Raw genomic sequence first — 20,161 nt, 5'->3', positions numbered from 1 at the left:
TCTCCTATGCTGTTCATCAGGTGAGCCAGTATCTGTCTGCTCCACGATCAACTCACTATGCTGCTGTTTTGCGCATTCTTCGATACTTGAAGGGCACCCTCTTTCATGGCCTTTTCTACTCAGCTCAGTCTCCTCTTGTACTCCGTGCATTCTCTGATGCTGATTGGGCAGGAGATCCTACTGATCGCAGGTCTACTACAGGTTACTGTTTTCTCCTTGGTTCTTCTTTGATTTCTTGGCGAAGCAAGAAACAAACTTTTGTGGCCCGCTCCAGTACTGAAGCAGAATATCGTGCTCTTGCTGATACCACATCTGAGCTCCTTTGGCTACGATGGCTCCTTAAGGATTTGGGTGTGTCCACCTCCTCTGCTACTCCCCTTTATTGTGACAACCAGAGTGCCATTCATATTGCTCATAATGATGTCTTTCATGAACGGACTAAACACATCGAGATTGATTGTCATTTTATCCGTTATCATCTTGTCCATGGTGCTCTTAAGCTTTTCTCCGTCTCCTCCAAAGATCAACTTGCAGATATCTTCACCAAGTCACTTCCTAAGGGACGCACTCGTGATTTGGTTGACAACCTCAAGTTGGTCTCACATCCACCTTGAGTTTGAGGGGGGCTGTTAATGTATATTATGTTATGGGCTTTAGGCCCAATTAGGTTACTTGTATAGCACACTGGTACTTGTACTACACTTTACTTGTACCGCACACTTACGCCTCCTATATAAGGCTCTGATGTATATTCTCTTATGATAAATACAATACAATCATTCAGTATTTCTATCATAGGGGACTCGGATATTGGAGTAGATAAGGGCACCAATGTTTTAGCAGCCTGCAAGGAAGGGGAACCAGAGGAAGAGGTAATTAAAGAAGGGGAAGCTGATGATGAGGATGTTGGCACTGTTAGGTTAGCATCTGCACTTGCATTAGAAGTGGTGAAAGGTCTGCTCAGGGGCATTGGAGATAAAAAGGTTGGAGTAGCTGATGAGGATTGAGGAACTGTCATTGACTTGATCATTGGAGATGATGGAGCTGAAAGTACCAAAGAAGTAGAAGAAACTAGCACATTTTCACCAGGCTCACTTTTGCCTGCAGGAAATTGAAATTTTCCACTCGGGGTGGACACTGCAGAAACATCAAATGTGGAAGAGAACGGAGAGTCATAATTTTCTCCAGATTCAAAAAGTGAACTTTTTGTAGTTGAAGCCTTATCCTTAATAGTTCCAATTGTGGAAGCAAGCGTCGTTTCTTTACTACTTGAATTAAACATTTCACCGGATTTCTTCAGCAATGACACTGTTTGTGTGGGGAACATTGTGGATATCGATGGCTTTTGATGTTGGTTAGTTTCAGACTGCACCATAGACTTGGCCTCATTTAATGGAACTGAACCAGGATTGTAAGTTATTTCGCAGAAGGAATGTCCTATGGTGATATCGCGAGTTTCCCTCGGGCAATCTTTTCCTATTACAGGTGAAAATTCAGACGCTGACAGAAATGACAATGCTGAAACATTGTCTGTTTGCAATGTAGGAAACTTTAGCCCCACAGATTGTGATGGTGCTGGAAGCTCATTTGCCTGTATGAATTGAATTAAGTTCTTAGAGAATTGTTTTGTAGATGTATCCTGAATGCCTGCAGAATACACAATTCAAATTGAAGAACAATGATCAGCCAGTGTTTCTTATTAAGCTTCTAACTCTAAGTCAAAAAAACTTTGTGGTTTTCACTCAGTTTGGCTCACCTTTGTCTTGAGACGAATAGGTTGAAGGGGTTATGCGAACCAGTGGGCGCTCAGCTGCTGAAACGTTAAGCATGTGAAGGTTAAAATGCTGCTTATTTACTGGAAAGGATGACCCATTCATGCTTGCCTTGCGGTGTTCTTGCAAAAGAATCCGTTTAACAGTTGTTTTTGAAGGTTCAAACTTAGCCCAACTCTGCATGCAGGTTATCGGGAAAAACTTGTCAGTTTGATTGTTCAGCACTAATTGGTGAGAGGCAAAGATTTTCTTACACGTAACTGCTTGGGAAACTTGCTAAAATTAACTTGAACTTTTCCCAAGTTCGGAAAATTAAGAGAAATGAGAGTAAATTGAGTTATCTATTCAAGAGATTCTCACCTTCAGTCTACATATCCCTTAGTGCATGCATGTAAATACATCTCCTTTGATAGATAGAAAACGATACAAGAAGTATAACATCGTTAAATTTTTTAAAGCTTTTCACCTGAATAGAGATGTTTCTATTATTCTTCTTTGCAGGATATCACCAAATACAAGCAGAATAATCTAAACAAACTCTATATATAACTAGCGACAAAACAATATGCAAGTCCATCACATCAATAACAACAGCAGATTCTTGTCGCAAATTTGGTAAAGATTTGGCCTTCAAAGTCTAACTAACGTCAGCCAGACCAAGTTGAGCTCTAAAACTGAGCATCAATTGGCAAAGAGTACAACATTTAATGCTTAAAGTGGCTTATTTAATTTTTTGGGAAACAAAATATAGAAACAGTCAGGAAATATTACCCGATCTAACGAGTCTCTCCTCCTCCTCACTGTTTCTGGTTCAGAACTCTTCATAGCACTCAATTGTTTTCTCCGAGATTCATCTTTAGCAGCAGTAGAACCAGAAGAATGCAAGAGTTTCTTAGTTGAAGGGGTATCACTAACTTTTGTTGCATCTGGAGAGCTGAAAGAGGCATCATAGGGGATCCCTATAGTTTCAAACAACTCCTTTTTTACATTCTGTTGTTTTACAGGTGCTCCTATATTTAGAACTGCCATTTGTTTTGACAGACATTCAGAAAGTTGCTCAGCAGCTGCTAATTGTGAACTCATTGTGCTGAGTAAACTATGCAAGGACTGAGTCTGTCTGCAACAAGAATGTGTCGCTTAGGCAAAAATTAGAAATTAATCCACTTAGGTTCAGAGAGCTAAAACTAAATAGCCTTGTGAATTTACCCTGCTATTGGCATCCTCAAAGTATACAATATATTGATTGATTGTGAAGATAACTTGACCATTCTCTAGTTGGAAGTAAAATTTGGAATTTACATTGAAGTAGGATGAATTCAGTTGTATTTCCTAAACAAAAGACAACAAAATGTATCATACCTTGAAGGCCTAAATTTACTCTGTTGAGCTCTCCAACCAACATGAGATCCACCATTTTCACTAAATTTATTGAGTTCAAGGTTGTTGAAATGCCTTTCCAATTCAATTAATTGATTGGTCAAATCCTGGGTCATGGAGAAGGATACAAAATTTTATTGAAAACTCAGGCGGTAAACGTCTATGTCTAGTGTAAAATAACTGATAGGTTACCTGACTCATTTGTAATATATGATGACGCTTCATCTCATGTTCAGAACTCAACTTCTGGCGATTCCAGAGGTCCCAATATCGGCTATCAAAAGCTTGCTTAACAATGCCTTCCATGTATATTTTCCTTGCCAAAACTGAGTCAGACAATTATCAGTAAATTAAATCAACTTGTAACAAACAAGAGAAATTTAGGTATTGAGATTTTATGTGATGATGTTGTCTTCAAATTACATCACTGGTACTTAATGGAAGGGAAAGTGCCACACAAATTAAAAGTTAAACAGGACATTCATTTCGAAATATGGGTAGGTACCTATCACCTCATAAAACCTCATGGGAGGAAATGCGGTTTATCTAAAGATATTAAAATATAAAATAGAATTAACTTAGTTCTTAAAAGAAACTGTAAAAAGAGTAATAGTTGTAAAGGGCCTAATGTATCTGGAACTCATTAAACATCAACGTGGAAGCCATAAGGAATTTCAAGCAAACTGGTGCAAACCAATCACTTACCAAGAACTTAATAGGTATAGCTAATTGTCCACCTTAATCTCTTCTCCCCAGAGCAAAGTCCACTTCAGGCCTTCTCAACTCTGATACTATGGGAAACCTCATTTATGGCTTGTTTGGATGGAGGGGGGAGTGGAGGGGAGTAGAGTAGTGTTAGCTAAAAATAAGTTAATTTTATGTTAAATCTATTCTACTCTACTCTAATCCTCCTCCTTCTCTCTCAATCCAAACGGACCATTAAGGTTTCAGAGAAACCACTTCCTTGACAGTGTGTTGAAAATTTTAAACTTATGACACATTCCTAAACTTTTTTTCACATCTTGACAATGTTTTTGACATACTCCTTTCCAAGTAATTCCATTTTAATACACTACCATCATTATTCCATATCACAATTTTCAAGAACTATAATTTCATCTCTAACACAAGCTTCCACACAATTTATCTGAGTGCTACAGAAAATATTACGGCTTTGTAATACAACCGCATTAAATGCACTTGTACTGTTAGGAGATAGTGAGAACCTTAGATTTGACCATGCTAGGACCCCTATTTTTCTTTTTTGTCTTTTAATTGGTAATTACAATCTCCCAATGGATCTTGAATTCATGATCTCACCCTCCACATTACTTTACAAGAGGAAGAGATGCCATTTGAACTAGAGCTTATTGCCAGGACCCCTCTAGTTGATGTTATAACAATATCTAATATATCTCTCTTCAGGTTCTGAAATCAATAAAAAATAAATAAAATGCTGTTAATTCCAATGATACATTTTCCAACAGAACAATACCTTGTACAGTTTTATCAAGAAGATTTTGGATCTCACCAAGTCGTTCATCCATTATGCTCTACGAAGTCCAGAGAAAACCAAAATTCAAATATCAGTGACAGAATTTCAGAATTACAGCAACAGAAAGCATATATGTAATACCAAAAGGGAAATTATCTAAAATTCAAACAAGTTGAATATAAATATTTTTTATTGTAAGTTACACACGAGCAAAATTATATAGCTAATAATCCACCAAATATGAACAGCTCTACGAACAATGTATTACAAAGACAAAGAAAATGTTCACTGTGATATGTACAGTCAGACAACTGGAAGAACAGTTTATGTGAAACAATACCATCAAGAGCAAAACAAATGAAAAGGAAAATTATTCTATTCAGAAAAACCCTGATCCAACTACCAGAAGTCAGCAAAGAAGTTTGCTTCAATGATTACCAATTCACCAACTCGTGTAAACTCATACCCATTTTGAGAGAAACCAATAACTTACCACCACAACTGACAACTTGATCATTTGTAAAGTGTCCTCATTCCAGTTGTAGTATGAGACAAATATTTTGAGATATTTCCAGCTGGTTATATAGCTTAAGACTACTGCCATGGTTCTTAGGAAGGAACTATACTTGCAATCTTTTGCTAAGTACATGAATAGCAATGTAGAATGCCTTTACATACCAGTTCTAGGAGATTCTTTTCCTAATAAAATTATTTCTACTTGTTAGGTTCTGACTGACCTTTGGGTTGTATGTTAAAAAAATGTGTAGGGTTTTTTTTTTTTGGGTGTGTGTGGCTAGGTCTTTGGAGAAGCATCTCTACAGAAAGATTCTACTCTTATCAAACTCCCTCACCAGCTTCACTTTATTATTTTCAATTTCACTGGGGTTTAACACAAGTTAAAATTAAAAATGTGGAGGAATCTTTTAGCAAAGTGAAATATATGCATTTCTCTTGCAAATGGTAACAGGGGTAACCATCCAAGAGTTCCCTTGAAAAATACTGATTAGAGTAAAGGCATTGACATTTCTTACAAAAGAATTTTCCAAGGCCCACTCACCAAACACATGAGGAGCTTGGTTAGCAACTTGGGGGGGAACCCAGTTAAAACAAAAAAAATCAAATTCAATTGACAAACTAACAGTGTCCAAAATAACAGCTAAAAATTTCCAACTAGCAACTCCACCTTTGAAATTAATAGCTTCAACACAGAGCTTAGAATCCCCTGAAAACACACACTTTGTTCAGTTGTAACTGCCTAGATATCACAAAAGCCCATCTAAAAGCTTCTGCTTCTGCAACTTCAGGTTCTGTATTTAGAAACAACCTTCTGCTTCCCTTTCTAAGGCCATATTCTTTAAAAATAAATCCTCATGATAAGTAAGATTCAAAAAATCAATTTAGGTTTGTCTTCTAAAACTCATCCATTTTGAGGTTGGCAAATGCAATATTGGAGAGGGTCATTAGAATCTAATACAGCAAAAGACAGAGAGTCTACTTTCTCATAACCAAAATCATGCTGGAAGCCATCTTGTTTCCCCGGTTCAGATAATATATGAAAGACTGAGAGACAGTTAACATGGACAAGCTTCTAGAGTTGCTTTATTAACTTTAAAGGGGGGGATATAATAGAAATTAGAGTCATACAAATCCACATTGACTGACTCTTACACACACACGTATGTGTTTTCTAAATTCCATCCTCTCTCATCGACAATCTGATTAAGAGCATTTGGCATTCCCAAGTTCCCTTTAAAGCCATCTTCTTCAATGTTCAGCAAAAATTTTAACACATACAAGTACTTTTTACTTCATCTAGTCCCTTGTCTAATGATTTCCACAATCTCCTAGATTAGCTAGATCCAAAGGGACCTTTATTGTTGTAAGATTTAGCTCTGCTTAAAGTTACTATTTTTTTTTATACTAGGATTTTTTTTTAAAGAGGTTTTTTCCTTAAATCATTCCTGCGTAATTGTTCTTAGGTTTGGGCTGACTTTTATTAGGCCACTGCCATCTTACTTTTTCTTGCAAAAGCTAGTCTCCCTTAAGGTCTAATCTAAACAACAAGACTGGAGAATTTTTCTCTCCCATTATATTCTTCTTTAAAAATGTGTTTGGTTTCACCTACAGAAAGAGAAGGGAAAGGATAAGGAAAAGTAAAGAAAAATATTTTCCCTTGGGTGTGTTTGGATATAGGGAGGAATGGAAAGAATAAAAGAAAACATATATTTCCTGTTTTTGTTTTGCAAATGGAAGGGAAAGGTAAAATGTATGTTTTTACCTTTATGCCCTGATATGTATATATATCCAATTGACATATTTCTATACTTTTTTTTTTTTTTTTTAGTTTGCAGATATAAAAATAAAAATAGAAAAGATATGTCTTTTGTATTTATTAGATTTTAAATGAAAAAACGTTTTACGATCTCACCTACCAAAATTGAGTCAAATATGAAACACTACCTTCCATATTCCGCATTTCTCACAAAGGGTCCTCACGCCTTCCTCCAATGCTTCAACTGAACTTTTCTGATTGATGGTGCAGCCATCCCTGAAACCACCCTCGGCTTCTATAGATTCCAAAAGTGTATCAAGCTCTTTGGTCAGCTCATTTATCTGGAGTGAAGAGAAAAAGGAACACTAAATTGGATCTTCCAAAGGGTGATATAAAAATAAATTAAACTTGAGAATAAGACTATTATCCCAAAACTCTTAAAAAGTTAGCACGGATGTCCTATCATACTTGTGAACATATTAGCATAGCATAATCAACCTTTAACTCAGTCATAGCTGGGACAGCATTTGTATTAGTCTTAAAAAATGCAACCCCCTAATGCTAACTCTCAACTCTTACTCAAATTCTAGTCAAATTTGAAAGAAATAAGACATGTACATTACATTTCCAAATTGTTTTGATGAGTTTGGTTCAGAATTCAGCATGGCTGACGGGGGCTGAGTCCTGTTATTTTCCTTGGAAGGATGAACATTATGGTTGCCATACTTTCCCAATGCAAACTTTTCCTGTGAAGACATTTGTAAGCTATGAACAGAAGGTGATGATTCAATATTCCCTGCCCCTACTGAAGTTCTCTGTCCCCCAATCTGAACTGGTCTACCAGAAGAATTTACTGAAGTTGATGTACCGATGGAATCCTCTAAATGAAAAGGTTTAACAGCTAGGCCTCCAGAAACATTTGAAGCACCATAAGAAAGGCCAGAGTTTTCAGTTCGGTTGCCTTCAATAGAACCTGAAGGAAAAAGTGAGGATCTTGCATTACTGTCTTTTGGAAAGACAATATTTCCACTTGACCGTGACAGAGATGAAGCACTCTGTAAGCTAGTTGATCTAATATTTCCTAGAAATTCCTCGCTTGTCCCAACACTATTTGATAAATTCTTATGATCTGATTGCCCAGGGATATCAGCTGGACTATTTACTCCAAAAGCAGGGTCAGATTCAATTTTTTGAGTTCCGGTCTTGCTTAAGTCACTAACCATGTTAAAAGAAGCTTTATTAGGTGATTGGTCTAATTTTGTGCTTTGCTGGCTGGAAGGCTGTATTGGTTGACCATCTGTGTCTTGGAACAGCTTTGTAACAGGTACAGTTTGTTGTCTATCAGCTTGAGAGGACAATGAATTTATCTGGGATTCAACTTTCCGGTTCTTCAATAAACTTTCATTAAAGGATACTGGACTGGCAACAACCGGAGACACTGAATCAGAAGGCTTTGGATCAGTTCTCTTAAAAATCTCACCAACTTCTTTCATGTTGAGTTCCTTTTTGTTCCCCTCCTGGAACTGAAAACCCAAAGACACATGCTCTGATTCTGGTTTGTCCAATCCAAGTGAAGATTTGGATAGATCACATTGTACAGGTACTGCTGCATGAGTATCCACTACCTCATCTTCCTCCTCAGAAGGGGCAGAAATAACCTCTAGTGGAACTGCAGTTTCTCTTGTACTACAAAAAAAACTTAATTTAATGCGGAATATAGACAAACATAGCACAGAAATTGTAGAAACAATGCCACTTAAAGGTACTTAGAGACCAACTTGTATGATATCAAATGAGCCTCATGATATTAACACAAAGGGAGATGTGAAAGACTTCACATCACAGAGAACTACCTGGCCACATGGAACATGACAAGCTTTCCTTCCAGCGTAAGGCATAGAAGAATGCAATATGGTGAGAGCTCTATACGTTCGTCCACTCCAAGTTGGATTTTGACTTTCTCATACAGTGAAACTTTGTCGACACAATGCCCCAGGATCAAATTATCATCACCATTATCTGAAACAATGTCCGTATGAGCAAACTTAAGTTAAATAATGATAACACAGTCCTGAAACAAGCATAAATAAAGTCAATCCAATAAATAGGCAACAAGACACAAAACACCCATGAATACACACACTCATCTGTGCATATGTGTGTAATTGTGCATGATTTTTTGTGTGTGAGTATAAGAGAGACAAGAAAGAAGGAAAAGTAGCAAGGCACTTGAAGAAACTGGGTTAGCAAGCCATTTATGCTAGTAAATATCAGTACAAAAATCCTAATCATAGATGCAATAATCAGTCATTTAAATACTATGATGAGGGCCATGGAGTAGACACATTAGCTCAGAAAAACAATGGACTTTAAAGTAGCAGCAACCGAATGTGTATGTAGGATCTTCAAGTAATCTGGCATTTTAGAGGATAAATAGAAGACTTTGGGGGTTCCTAAAGAATTAGAAAGGCTACTCAAATTTCCTAGTAGAAAGTGAATTTTTATGTAATGGATATACAACTAAATATGACAGATTAATAGTTCCTAATTGGAAAAAAGAATTATGTAAAATGAAAGAATCACTTTATCCATTTGCTCTTAGTCTTAAATACACCTTGAAGCCCAATCTTCGGTTTCCATTTTTCTTGTTCAATATCAATAACTGCAACTTCATCGAGCTTGTCACCTAGTGACCAACCAAGAAACACAATATGCATCTCTGTATTCTTCCTGTTAGCAGTAATTGTGAGCTCACTGTTCTAACATACAAAATTAAAAGTTAGCCATCACCATTCCAAGATAGAATAATATGGTAATATTACAATTGATACAAATGAATACTCATTATAAAGTAATAAAAATATATGTAGCGTATAAAATTGTGAATAAAGAACGCAAAGGAAAGGAAATTTAAGCAAATGGTCAAATTTGATAAACTGAGATGTAAAAAGGTACTCAGAAACAATATGAACCAAAGGGCTCAGCCTAAACAAAATAAAGTAAATGTCCAATCATAATGATTACTTGTATACAGACCCTTATGAAACCAAGCTTAAACAACCAGGGCTCAGTGACAAGCAGTACCCCAAAAGGTGATATTCATGAGTTCTGTAAAAAATCAAGAAAATCCAACCAAAAATTCCAGTTTTCAACAAACTCTCTCCATGAACAGAATTTTATTTGCAAAAAATTTGAATTACATTCTTGTTAAATATATATTGAGGGCAGTTTTTAATTTTTAGCTTTTGGCATGTTTGGCTTGAGTCTAATTTTCTCCTCTTTTAAACCTCTGGAAGAAAATCTCCTATTCCATGTGTAAACTATTTTCTTGATAAGGAAGAACCATTTTGATAAACAGTAAATAATAAGTTTTATTGAACAAAATGGAAAATGCATCAAGCACACAGGATGTGTAGTAGATGTACAACACAGCAAAGCTCCAAAATGACAATGATCAATGAAATCCAATTGGTTAACAAAAAAAAAAATGTTCCTCGTGGTTTTTTTTTCCTTTTTGTTTTGAGGGGAAGAAGGTTGGGGTGGGGGGGGGGGGGGGGGGGGTGGACGATAGTTGTGCATTCTCTACAACTCATGGGCAAGACCAACTCCAAATTATTTGATTGATGCAGGAAAAAGTCCATAAAAGCCGAATTGGTGAAAATTTAGGCATGCTTCAATAAACAATATATTAAGTCAAAGTTAACAGCATTAGGAAAAAAATCTGAATAAATTAATTCTGGAAGAAAAAGCATTTTGCTTGGGGCAGTTCACAATTCCTCCATTTATCTTTGAAATCAACCAATTTCCCCCTCTATGTTTGCGAAATGAGCAAATACCCCAGTCCATTACTTTTTTCAGTTAAATCCAACAGAATCACAATGATTAAAAATGCAATCCAGGAAAATAACAACGCAATCTTCAACCTTTTCTCTTCCTTGTGGTGTACGACTAATAACTTCTTGAAAAGATTCCATTGGATTTAACTGAATTTAACTGAAAAAGTAACGGATTGGGGGTATTTGCTCATTTTCCAAACATAGAGGGGGAAATTGGTTGGTTTCAAAGATAAAGGGGGAATTGTGAACTACCCGAAACATAGAGGGGGGAAAGTACTTTTTCCCCTAATTCTAAATGTCAAATAGTAAAAAAAAACTCCAGATATCAAATTAACAACACATACCATTGTTTTAGATAGCTCAAGAATAAGCGCGGTCCAATTCCAAAGGGTAAAATGTCATCATAAAAACCTTCAAACAAATAATCGAAGGATTGTACAACTGGCTCAAAAGAAGCCTACAAGAAAGATTTCACAAAATCAATTTCAAAACAACAATAGATACTTTCTAAGAAATAACAATACATTTGAAAAACTGCTATTATCATGTAGCACCATGACGAGTTGGGGACCCCACAATTTGCAGTCCCTGAACATTTTAGTGGATGAGAATTTTCTCAATAGTGGCATGCCAACAAGGTTGCCCTGTTAGTGCCCTAATTCTGTTACTTGTATTATAACAAAGTCTTTGGGGGGTTGAAAACCTGATTGGCCCATTATAAATCATGAATAGGTAAAAAAGTTGATCACAACATCAAAATCCTTAACTCCACTAGCAAAGACATCTGTGAGATTCCAACAGTCATGGACACGGCAATGTAAATATAAATCAAAAGAATAAACTTGGACTACCACAAATGGAATTAAACTCAATGATCTTAATTACCACCACCCCAACACCCCCTTGCCGTGGAGAAAAGGGTAGTTGGGGGGGGGGGGGGGGTGTGTGTTTTGCAGCCATACCCTTGACATCCGTAAGAAAGGTATCCCACGCTGAACTTATTGAGCTAGGTACTGCCTCCACCACAACATGAGTGTAGATAAATTTCAACCCAAGAATGATTTTCATTATTATCTAATCCAAATTTTTTTTAATGGAAATTATCTAATCCAACTTGAAAGACAAACATATTTGAGTGTATCTCTACTTTCGCAAACAATGAATTTGGCCCTTACAGCACCCCAATTGCAATGGACAAAAGCTTAAGCAGCAGAAAGGAAATACACATGGCTAACTCATCTTATATTAAAATAAATAAAAATAAAAAAACAAAACAAATCTTAAAATAAAATTTTTGGTCAGTATCAAGAAATTAGTTACTAACATCAGTAATTTTGCGTTCTTTGTTTCTGATAACTTGGACAATGAAATTTTCCTCTTGGCCATTTGCAGAAAGTCGAAAGCATCCTAGAATAATGCAATCTGGACGAACCCACCTGATAGAATCCACTGGTGCAATTATTCAAGATATATTTTAGTTTCAGTGCTTAATAATGTTAAAAAAAAATTAAAGAAAAACATCAAATAAGATAAAACGGAAGAAGAAGAACGACCATATTTTAACAAGAGACTTTAAAATTAGGCATCAGACAATAAGCTTGGATTAATCTGAGGAATAATCAAGGCAACTACATATTAATTCCGAGTTTTTGATAAATCTCTGGTATAAACTCATACCAGCTCCAAACCCTTATCCATCACTTAACTTTGTTTAGGAACACCCTCAACACTAAGGCAGAAACACTGTTCCATTCACCCACATGTGAAGAATGGCCATACTTTAACAAGAGACGTCAAAATTAAGCATCAGCCAATGAGATTAAATGGAAATTGGGAACTCTTCCCACCATAAAGAATGGGGAGGAGAGTGAGGTCATGGCTTCGATAGAAAAATTGAGCATGTTATGTTCATTAACAACTGAAGTTACACAGCAAACAAAACCTTTAAACAACAACTAACCTGACGAATAATCAAGGCAACTACATACTAATTCTGAGTTTTTGATAAATCTCTAGTATAAACTCATACTAGCTCCAAACCCTCATTCATCACTTAGCTTTGTTTAGGAACACCCTCCCCACTAAGGCAGAACCATTTTTCCATCCACTTACATGTGAATTCAGCTCTATAGATTTAAGGGTTTATCCAATTCCACAAGCACACAAGAATCAAAGGGAATTTCTAAGCTACATTTAGTTTGAAAAAGAAAAGAAAGAAAAATCAAGATTGCATGCAGAGTTTCTCTAAAAATGGAGAAAAAAAATCAATCAGCAATCTTCAGGACAAAATGTAATGACAGTGCAATTCAGGTAATGGACATCTTATTCTCCACGTTTTGTAATCAATTTCCCAAGAATTAGTCCACTTGTTTTGCCACCTTTGACAAATGCCAACCATCAAATTCTACATGCTATAAAATTAAAAGAATAAGACATATGTATATGCAAGGAATTCTGACAAGGCATAAACTACAAGGACATTCTTGATACTGTATAAACTGAACAAAAAAAATACAGAAATAATAACTGAATAAGAAAGAGGGGGGGAGGGGGGGTGGGGGGGGGGGGGGGTGCAGAAGCTTGCATTCAGAATCTAAGGAAACAACCTATGAACGGGAGTTTCAACTAAAAAGAAGGAACAAACCTTTTGCACTACAGTCAGAATCACCAATCAATGACTTAAATGATAGTGACATACAGAACCGCTCCTTGAATCTTGAGGACATGATGCTAAGGACATTTTTCCTTGCCACAGCAACAAACTTTCCTTTTTCACTCCATTCAACTATGATAAAGCAAAAACTTAATTAGCAATGGAAACTATACAACGTTTTTTTTTTTTTTGGGGGGGGGACATATAAGCTGGAGCTAAAAATCAATGCTCCAAAAGATGAGAATTTTTCAGTTTTAATATGGAGCATAGCTTTAATGTAAAGATTGGACAACGATTTGTTACTTGTTCATTTGGTACTGATGTATCTATAGGTTTCCTTAAAGTTCAAAAGGTATTGGGATAGGTGATTCCCAGTACTGTGCTGTGGGAAAAGTGTCATATTGACTAATGTAGAAAATGCAATGAAATACAGAGGTCAGGTCTCTTAAAATGCCGAGGCACTAGGATGATAGCTATCACTCATGTCCAGCATTGAAATTACATTTCCCAGGAAATCATTGATTGGTTACAGATATATTCCAATATTTTCTAAGATTAGCAATACATAAGATGTCTATGAGGACCATTTTACATACAAAATAAGGGCTCTCTTTTGGATACCCCTCAGAAAAGCAACACTACGAAGTGCCTATTCATTATCATTGGTAAAAACAAAGAGCACTCTTCCAATAAATCTTGCTCTAACACTTAAAAGGAGCTAACACACTCCAATAAGAAATATCACAAATCAATAGATAATACTTCCAATTATATTTCGACTTAATGCTACTACACAGGTGAGCCTGGCAGCCTACTTGACCATGGAAGAGTTTTGCACATTACCTTCAATAATGTTGATATGAAAACCATATAAATCATCATCGGCTTTTAGATTCAACCTTTAGTAGGCAGGCATAATTTTATATTGTATGTCAGTTTTAAGTGGTAGATATTATACAAACTTTCAGTAGGCAGACTTTGTATCACTGCTCTTGTCTTGCCTTTCCCATTTTCAAAGGGGGAAAAAACTATTCATAACAAATTAACAATAATAATTAGAAAACAACAAAAACAAAAAACAAAACTTTTGTTCTTGCAGATTACAATAAAATAATGAAAGCCATAGCAACATTATAGCATTCCCATGATAATAATGTAGCATATTCGTTAGAGAGACAAAGATGCAAGTGTTTGTCTGATAGAGTAATTACTGAAAACTGTATGTGAACCATATCAGAGAATTAAAGTCAATTAAATATCACATACCAGCATCAACATTATCCATTACTTCTTTAAACGGCCCATCCACGGCTCCATGATATAACTTCCCAGAATTTGAAAGAACAACATAAGAATTTTCTGACTTTTTTCTCCATCTGAAGTCTTTTACAAAGCTCGTTTCATCAACAGAGCAAGAGAAAGACGGTTCAACTTCCTGCATAATGGGCAGTGGAAATGAAAATTGACAAAAATATAATTTTCAGTTCAGTTGATGACGAGATGAATACCATAGCAAACGGCACTGAGAATAACAATCTTAAATACAAATTTAAGTAAACAAATGCATTTAGAGAATAGGCAAAGTTGTCAACAGAACTCTTCCACTCATCTCCACACTTTACAGGTCACTTCACCGACTTTCCTCTTTGCCCATTTTTCACTTTCTTTATATTTGTACTATATGAAGTTAGAGACTTTAAGCTAAAATGTAATCAGCTGCATTGTTAGTTTGTTGATTGTTGGATTGTTGAACCTCCTATGTACATGTGTGTAAGTGCATTATTCAGGTCATGTCTGGTTCCTTGCATGTCTTTTTGAATAATGAACTCTTGATAAGTCTAGACAACTTTTTTCTTTTTCTTTTTCTTTTTTAAAGGATAGATAACTTTTATCATGTACTTTTAAATTAGTTGCATATACTACTGTTGGCTCATAAATCTGATGGTGTGTTTGGATATCGCTTATTTTGTTGAAATTGAAAACTTCTTTCTAAAAGTATTATAGATAAAGGTAAAAGTTTGTTAAAATAGTACAGTGAAGCCTATGAATAGTATCAAAAAGTGCAGTGAGGCTCATGAATAATAGCAAAAATTAGCTGAATAGTAGAATAATTTTAATTTTTCATCTCAATCCAGATGTACACTAAATCGATCCTTAAGGTATCTTTCAGTTAAATTCAAATGGATGCTTCCTTCGCCTATGAATACTATAGATAACTGTTTCAGTATCTGCCTGCATAATCTGCAATTGCAACTTTGTTTAGTACTCAGAACCCTTGTCCTAGGCTTCATGTATTTCAATATTAATACAGATAACTATACGACAATTAACTAAAATATGTCTATGGTTAACTAATTGGTGGGCTATGAATACATATGCAGGTACAGTTTGTTAAAGCAGAGAAGAATGTGAAGGAGTTTAACATTTCAGTTGATCTAATGAAGAAGGAGAGCAAAAAATTGCTTGAAAGGGCAGAACTAGCTGAAAAGGATATGAAGTAAGGCCATACTGAGCTCAAGTAGAAGTGATTTAAGTACCCTTAAATAAGTACACGGCTATTTTTGTTTCTATTGCATCTGATGACACCAAGTAATATGTGTAGGGATGCTGGAAGTCAAATTCAACGCCTTGCGAAATCGGTCTACTAGGTTGAAACTCAAGCTGCAGGTCTGCATTCTTGACTTTCTTGTTTCCTTTACCCCTCCATTTTGTTTTATGGTTAATGAGGTGGTAGGACCATCATCGGGCATTCTTCTTAAGCTTGGCTGTAATTTGTGCTGTGGTCTGGTCTGTAGCCTATTCAAGGTTTGCTTTTGATAAACTTTTACCAATGAGATTTAGCTCAAATGACACTGAATCTTCTCTCATAAGTGATGCAAACAGTAAAAAGTTAAAGGAAAAATAAGATAAAATATCAAAAGATTCGAGAATTGTGGTCTAGTTTTGATGTGGGGTTTTCTTGGCACCTTTAATAGACTACTTTAGTTTTTATTGAGTCCTAACTATTAAGTTTCTTTATTTTACTTTCTAAAAAAGAAAAAAGTTTCTTTATTTTAGAAAGTTTCTTGATCAGATTTAATTTACTTTACTAGAATAATGACAAATTGTTAAATTCCAGAATTTCTAGACTCGGCTGCCCTTGGCTTTACCAAAAGTCCATGAATCTTATTTTATGTTATAAGTTCTTTTTCAATTTAATTTTGAAGTTCTTAATTACACTTCTTTCTTATCGGGAGTACTTGTCTTTCAAGGGAAAAGTTATTTAGGAGTCCTAACCTCTCTAGGTGTAACAATGACATAAAAAAGTCTTTATGTATTCAATAAAAGGAAGAAATAGTGAGATTGATTTTTATAAAAATCCAGCACCTTATTTAAGTTTTGAGAGTGTGATTGCCTTCTCCTATCTAAACTCATTTTTCACTCTATTCACTGTTTTTACCAAATAATCATCAAACACATTCAAGATCCAATCATTTTATATCCTAAATCTACCTAAACCCTTAAACATCTAATATTCAAGAATCCTTCAAGATCTCATCAAGAAATATAATTTAGTGTTGAATTCCTAAAAATCCTACATCAAAATTGGTATCATAATCCAATATAAGGCTTTTGTCTTGTGCAAATAAGAACGGGTGAAGGGTAAGGGTGCTTGTGTGACTTACCTATTAAAAAAACTTTCTGGTTTCACCATATCAAGTTCTTAGTTACTGAAAAGAAGGATTTATATATGGTTGGAAAGTGGAAAATATAGAATAAATTCCCATAAGACAGAAGAGGTTCTATTTTCTTATTGTGACCTTTGTAAGTTTCCACTTTTAGATGTTTAAAGCCCTTGGAAAGAAAAGATAATAATAAAAAACTAAAAATTCTATTCAAGAACATTGCTGTTTGATAGTGATTTTTATTTATCGTGTGATCATCTCTGGCTAGGTAGTGAGTGAGATGATGCAAAAGGAAAGCAAAGTGGTTCATCACCAATTTTTAACATGTTCCTCTTTTCCCTCTCTTTCTAGGTGATTTTGTTTGTCCATTTCTGTTTCTTGAGAGAGAGAGAGAGAGAGAGAGAGGGGGGGGGGTGGTCTTAATGTTGGGAATATGTGGTGTATAATGTTCACTTGTTTTATATTTAATGCACTAGTTGAAGCAGCTGTTGTAGGATGGCTTATTATTCCATTACAAGGTTAAGGATTAACAAGTTCTTGAATTGGAATAATTTCAAAAGTCAAATTGGAGGGTGTAGGAATTTTCAGGTAGTTGCAAATTAGGATGCTCTATGTAGGTTTACTGGCTAGAGAGGAAAATGGCGGGAAAAGGATAAGAAAGAAATATAAGGGGTTTGTGCTTTTAATGGTGTAACAAAACGGCTATGGCTTAGGGTTCAAAAAAAGTATGGAAGCAAGTCTTGGTGTTTGTGGTGAGAACTATGAACAACATTCCAATATCAACATTGAAAGCTTTGGAGCTTTTGGGTTTTCAAGTGATGGAACGTTGAGTTAGGTTTTGCTAATAGGATTTTGTGGATGAGTGATGCTAGGGATACTACAAATTCTACTACATAACTCTTACAAACTAATGTGTCTCCAATCACACAAAATATAAAATAAAATAAAATAATCTGAAACTCTAACATTCATTTATTATGTTGAAGTCTACCAATCACATTATTTGCCACGTTAGTTTGTAAACATTTTATAGTAAAATGTGTAGTAACTTTTGCATTTTCTTTTACGAATTGATTGGTGTTGTTAATGGCACTGTTTTGGTCTAGTTGTCTCATAACTAAAGAAAATAAGAGTGAAAGAAAGAAAGCAATTAGTGAACTCATGATAGGATCCATGGGCCATAACTATAACTAATAGTAAAACTTCTTAAAATTAAAGACGATGCTTGGAACTCAAGAAAGTGAAAGGTTCCAAAGCAGTGGCTGCCTATTTCCAAGAAACATGGAATATTCAAATTAGGCCCTACCCTCAAGTTAAAACTAATAGAAAACTTCTCGTCTTTAATCTTTTTATTTCTTGAGCTCCTTGTATCCTACACGGTGTACTTATTTTGTTATTACATTTTGTTTTAGATTTGATGGATGGGCTGCCAAAAATCCCTGTTAGGGAGGCTTTGAAACTTCGAGCAGAGGCAAGTTAAACATTGTCCTCATATATGCTATCATTTTTCTCCTAATGCTTTTGCACATTCAAATTACATCATGATTAGCTGTCATAATGAACCCCCCTTCAAAACCAGGTTGCTTCATGATAGCACATCTGAAGCGGCAGAGGATTGCACTAAACAAATGGATAATGAAGACTTTTGGGGGTTCCTTTGTGATTAATAAGATATCTTGATCACCCCCCCCCCCTTCCTTTTTTCCCCCTTCATTTAACCCCTGTAATGCAAAAGGAAAGGAGATGTGCAATAAGGGAGGATGTTGGGACTTTCATTTTCCGACCTTCATAATTCTACAAGTAAAATCGATTTTGGTTTTAGTTGGCTTAGTTTGTTATACTTTTTGGTTAGTTTATATTTTTAAGCACAAACACCAGTCGATAATTATGCTTGATAATTTGTTACTATCCCTCTCCCTTTCCCAGTATAATCGTTCATATGATGTTGATTTTGGCCAAAGTATGCAGTTGGTAGGCATCCACTGAATACTTCTTTAAGATTATAATGGCTGCCAACTTGATATCTGTGTCAAGGAACAACGTAAGTTGCGAAACTTTGAAATCCTAAAAGGGACGATGATATTAAGACTCATGGGAAATGGAACCAAATACATTAATTTGTCTAAGGGGGTGATTGGTTTGCATGTGCTTAATATGATAGAACCCTTCTCACCCAATTTTTTTTTTTTTTTTGGATAAGTAAGAATGGTGTATATTCAAAAAATTGCTATATGTAGAGAAGCACAAAACAAATCAAAAAGTACAAAAAAGGAGAGAAAAGCAAAAACATAAAAGAAGAACTAATTACAAAGAAAGAGAGAGCTAAGGAACAAAGGGAGAGAATCACTAGATGTGAGTCCCCAAGCCCTAGACCAATCAAAAAGGGAACCAGAAAAGAGAGCAAGCAACTGGTCATCGCATTTATCTAAGTCCTCAAAAGTCCGCCGATTGCATTCCCTCCAAATACACCACATCAAACACAACGAAACTAAATTCCAAATGTTAGATGAGTACTTCCCCAACCAATTCCACCAACTAAATGGAAAACCTGCCACCGAACGTGAAGGAACCCACGAAATCCCAAAAGTTCTAAAGACAAAGCTCTACAGCCAATAAGCCTTTCCACAATGTAACAACAAATGATCCACTATCTTCCCACAACAACAACACATAATGCACTAGTCAATGAAACTAAAACCCCTAACCCACAAGTTATCGCCTATGAGAATCCTATCACATGCGGTTGTCCAAACAAAGAAAGAGACATGCCGAGGTGCCTTAACCTTCCAAATACCTTTCCATGGAAAAACAACGGAAGAAGAACCACTTAATTTATGATAAAACGAACAGAAATTAAAATCTCCATTCTTCGTCAACTTTCATCTCATACAATCACCATCAATCACTGAAGGTAAATTGGATGCCAAGAATCGAAAGAAACCATCCACCACATCCACCTCATCCACCTCCCAATCATTAGGTCCTCGAATGAAACGAATATCCCAAGTTCTTCTATCCCCCACTCCTTGGCATAACAAAGATGAGTCTACAGAAGCCGCTCTATTAGTAGAAATATTGTACAAGATCAGAA

The 20,161-nt window shown here is 35.7% G+C and overlaps 1 protein-coding gene across 1 annotated transcript in view; it reads right to left on the bottom strand.

Moving 5' to 3' along the window:
• LOC115976922 (nuclear pore complex protein NUP214-like) overlaps nucleotides 1-14,974 on the bottom strand; it is a 40,407-nt gene extending 25,433 nt beyond the window's left edge. Inside the window, exons 1-15 of the mRNA XM_031098487.1 lie at nucleotides 14,914-14,974; nucleotides 14,672-14,840; nucleotides 13,397-13,537; nucleotides 12,077-12,201; nucleotides 11,097-11,209; nucleotides 9,531-9,670; nucleotides 8,770-8,935; nucleotides 7,540-8,602; nucleotides 7,105-7,257; nucleotides 4,645-4,702; nucleotides 3,342-3,475; nucleotides 3,132-3,256; nucleotides 2,544-2,889; nucleotides 1,757-1,949; nucleotides 800-1,647 (exon numbers count right to left, since the gene is read on the bottom strand). Of these exons, the coding sequence (XP_030954347.1) occupies nucleotides 800-1,647; nucleotides 1,757-1,949; nucleotides 2,544-2,889; nucleotides 3,132-3,256; nucleotides 3,342-3,475; nucleotides 4,645-4,702; nucleotides 7,105-7,257; nucleotides 7,540-8,602; nucleotides 8,770-8,935; nucleotides 9,531-9,670; nucleotides 11,097-11,209; nucleotides 12,077-12,201; nucleotides 13,397-13,537; nucleotides 14,672-14,840; nucleotides 14,914-14,916 (3,777 nt within the window). The 5' untranslated portion in view covers nucleotides 14,917-14,974. The remainder of the gene's footprint in view (nucleotides 1-799; nucleotides 1,648-1,756; nucleotides 1,950-2,543; nucleotides 2,890-3,131; nucleotides 3,257-3,341; nucleotides 3,476-4,644; nucleotides 4,703-7,104; nucleotides 7,258-7,539; nucleotides 8,603-8,769; nucleotides 8,936-9,530; nucleotides 9,671-11,096; nucleotides 11,210-12,076; nucleotides 12,202-13,396; nucleotides 13,538-14,671; nucleotides 14,841-14,913) is intronic.
• Nucleotides 14,975-20,161: the final 5,187 nt, after the last annotated feature.

The sequence above is a fragment of the Quercus lobata genome, chromosome 1 (genome assembly GCF_001633185.2).
Source record: "Quercus lobata isolate SW786 chromosome 1, ValleyOak3.0 Primary Assembly, whole genome shotgun sequence".
In the NCBI taxonomy this organism is placed as follows: Eukaryota; Viridiplantae; Streptophyta; class Magnoliopsida; order Fagales; family Fagaceae; genus Quercus; species Quercus lobata.
Note: the sequence above shows the minus strand (reverse complement) of the source record. Positions and strands in the feature narration are given on the sequence as shown.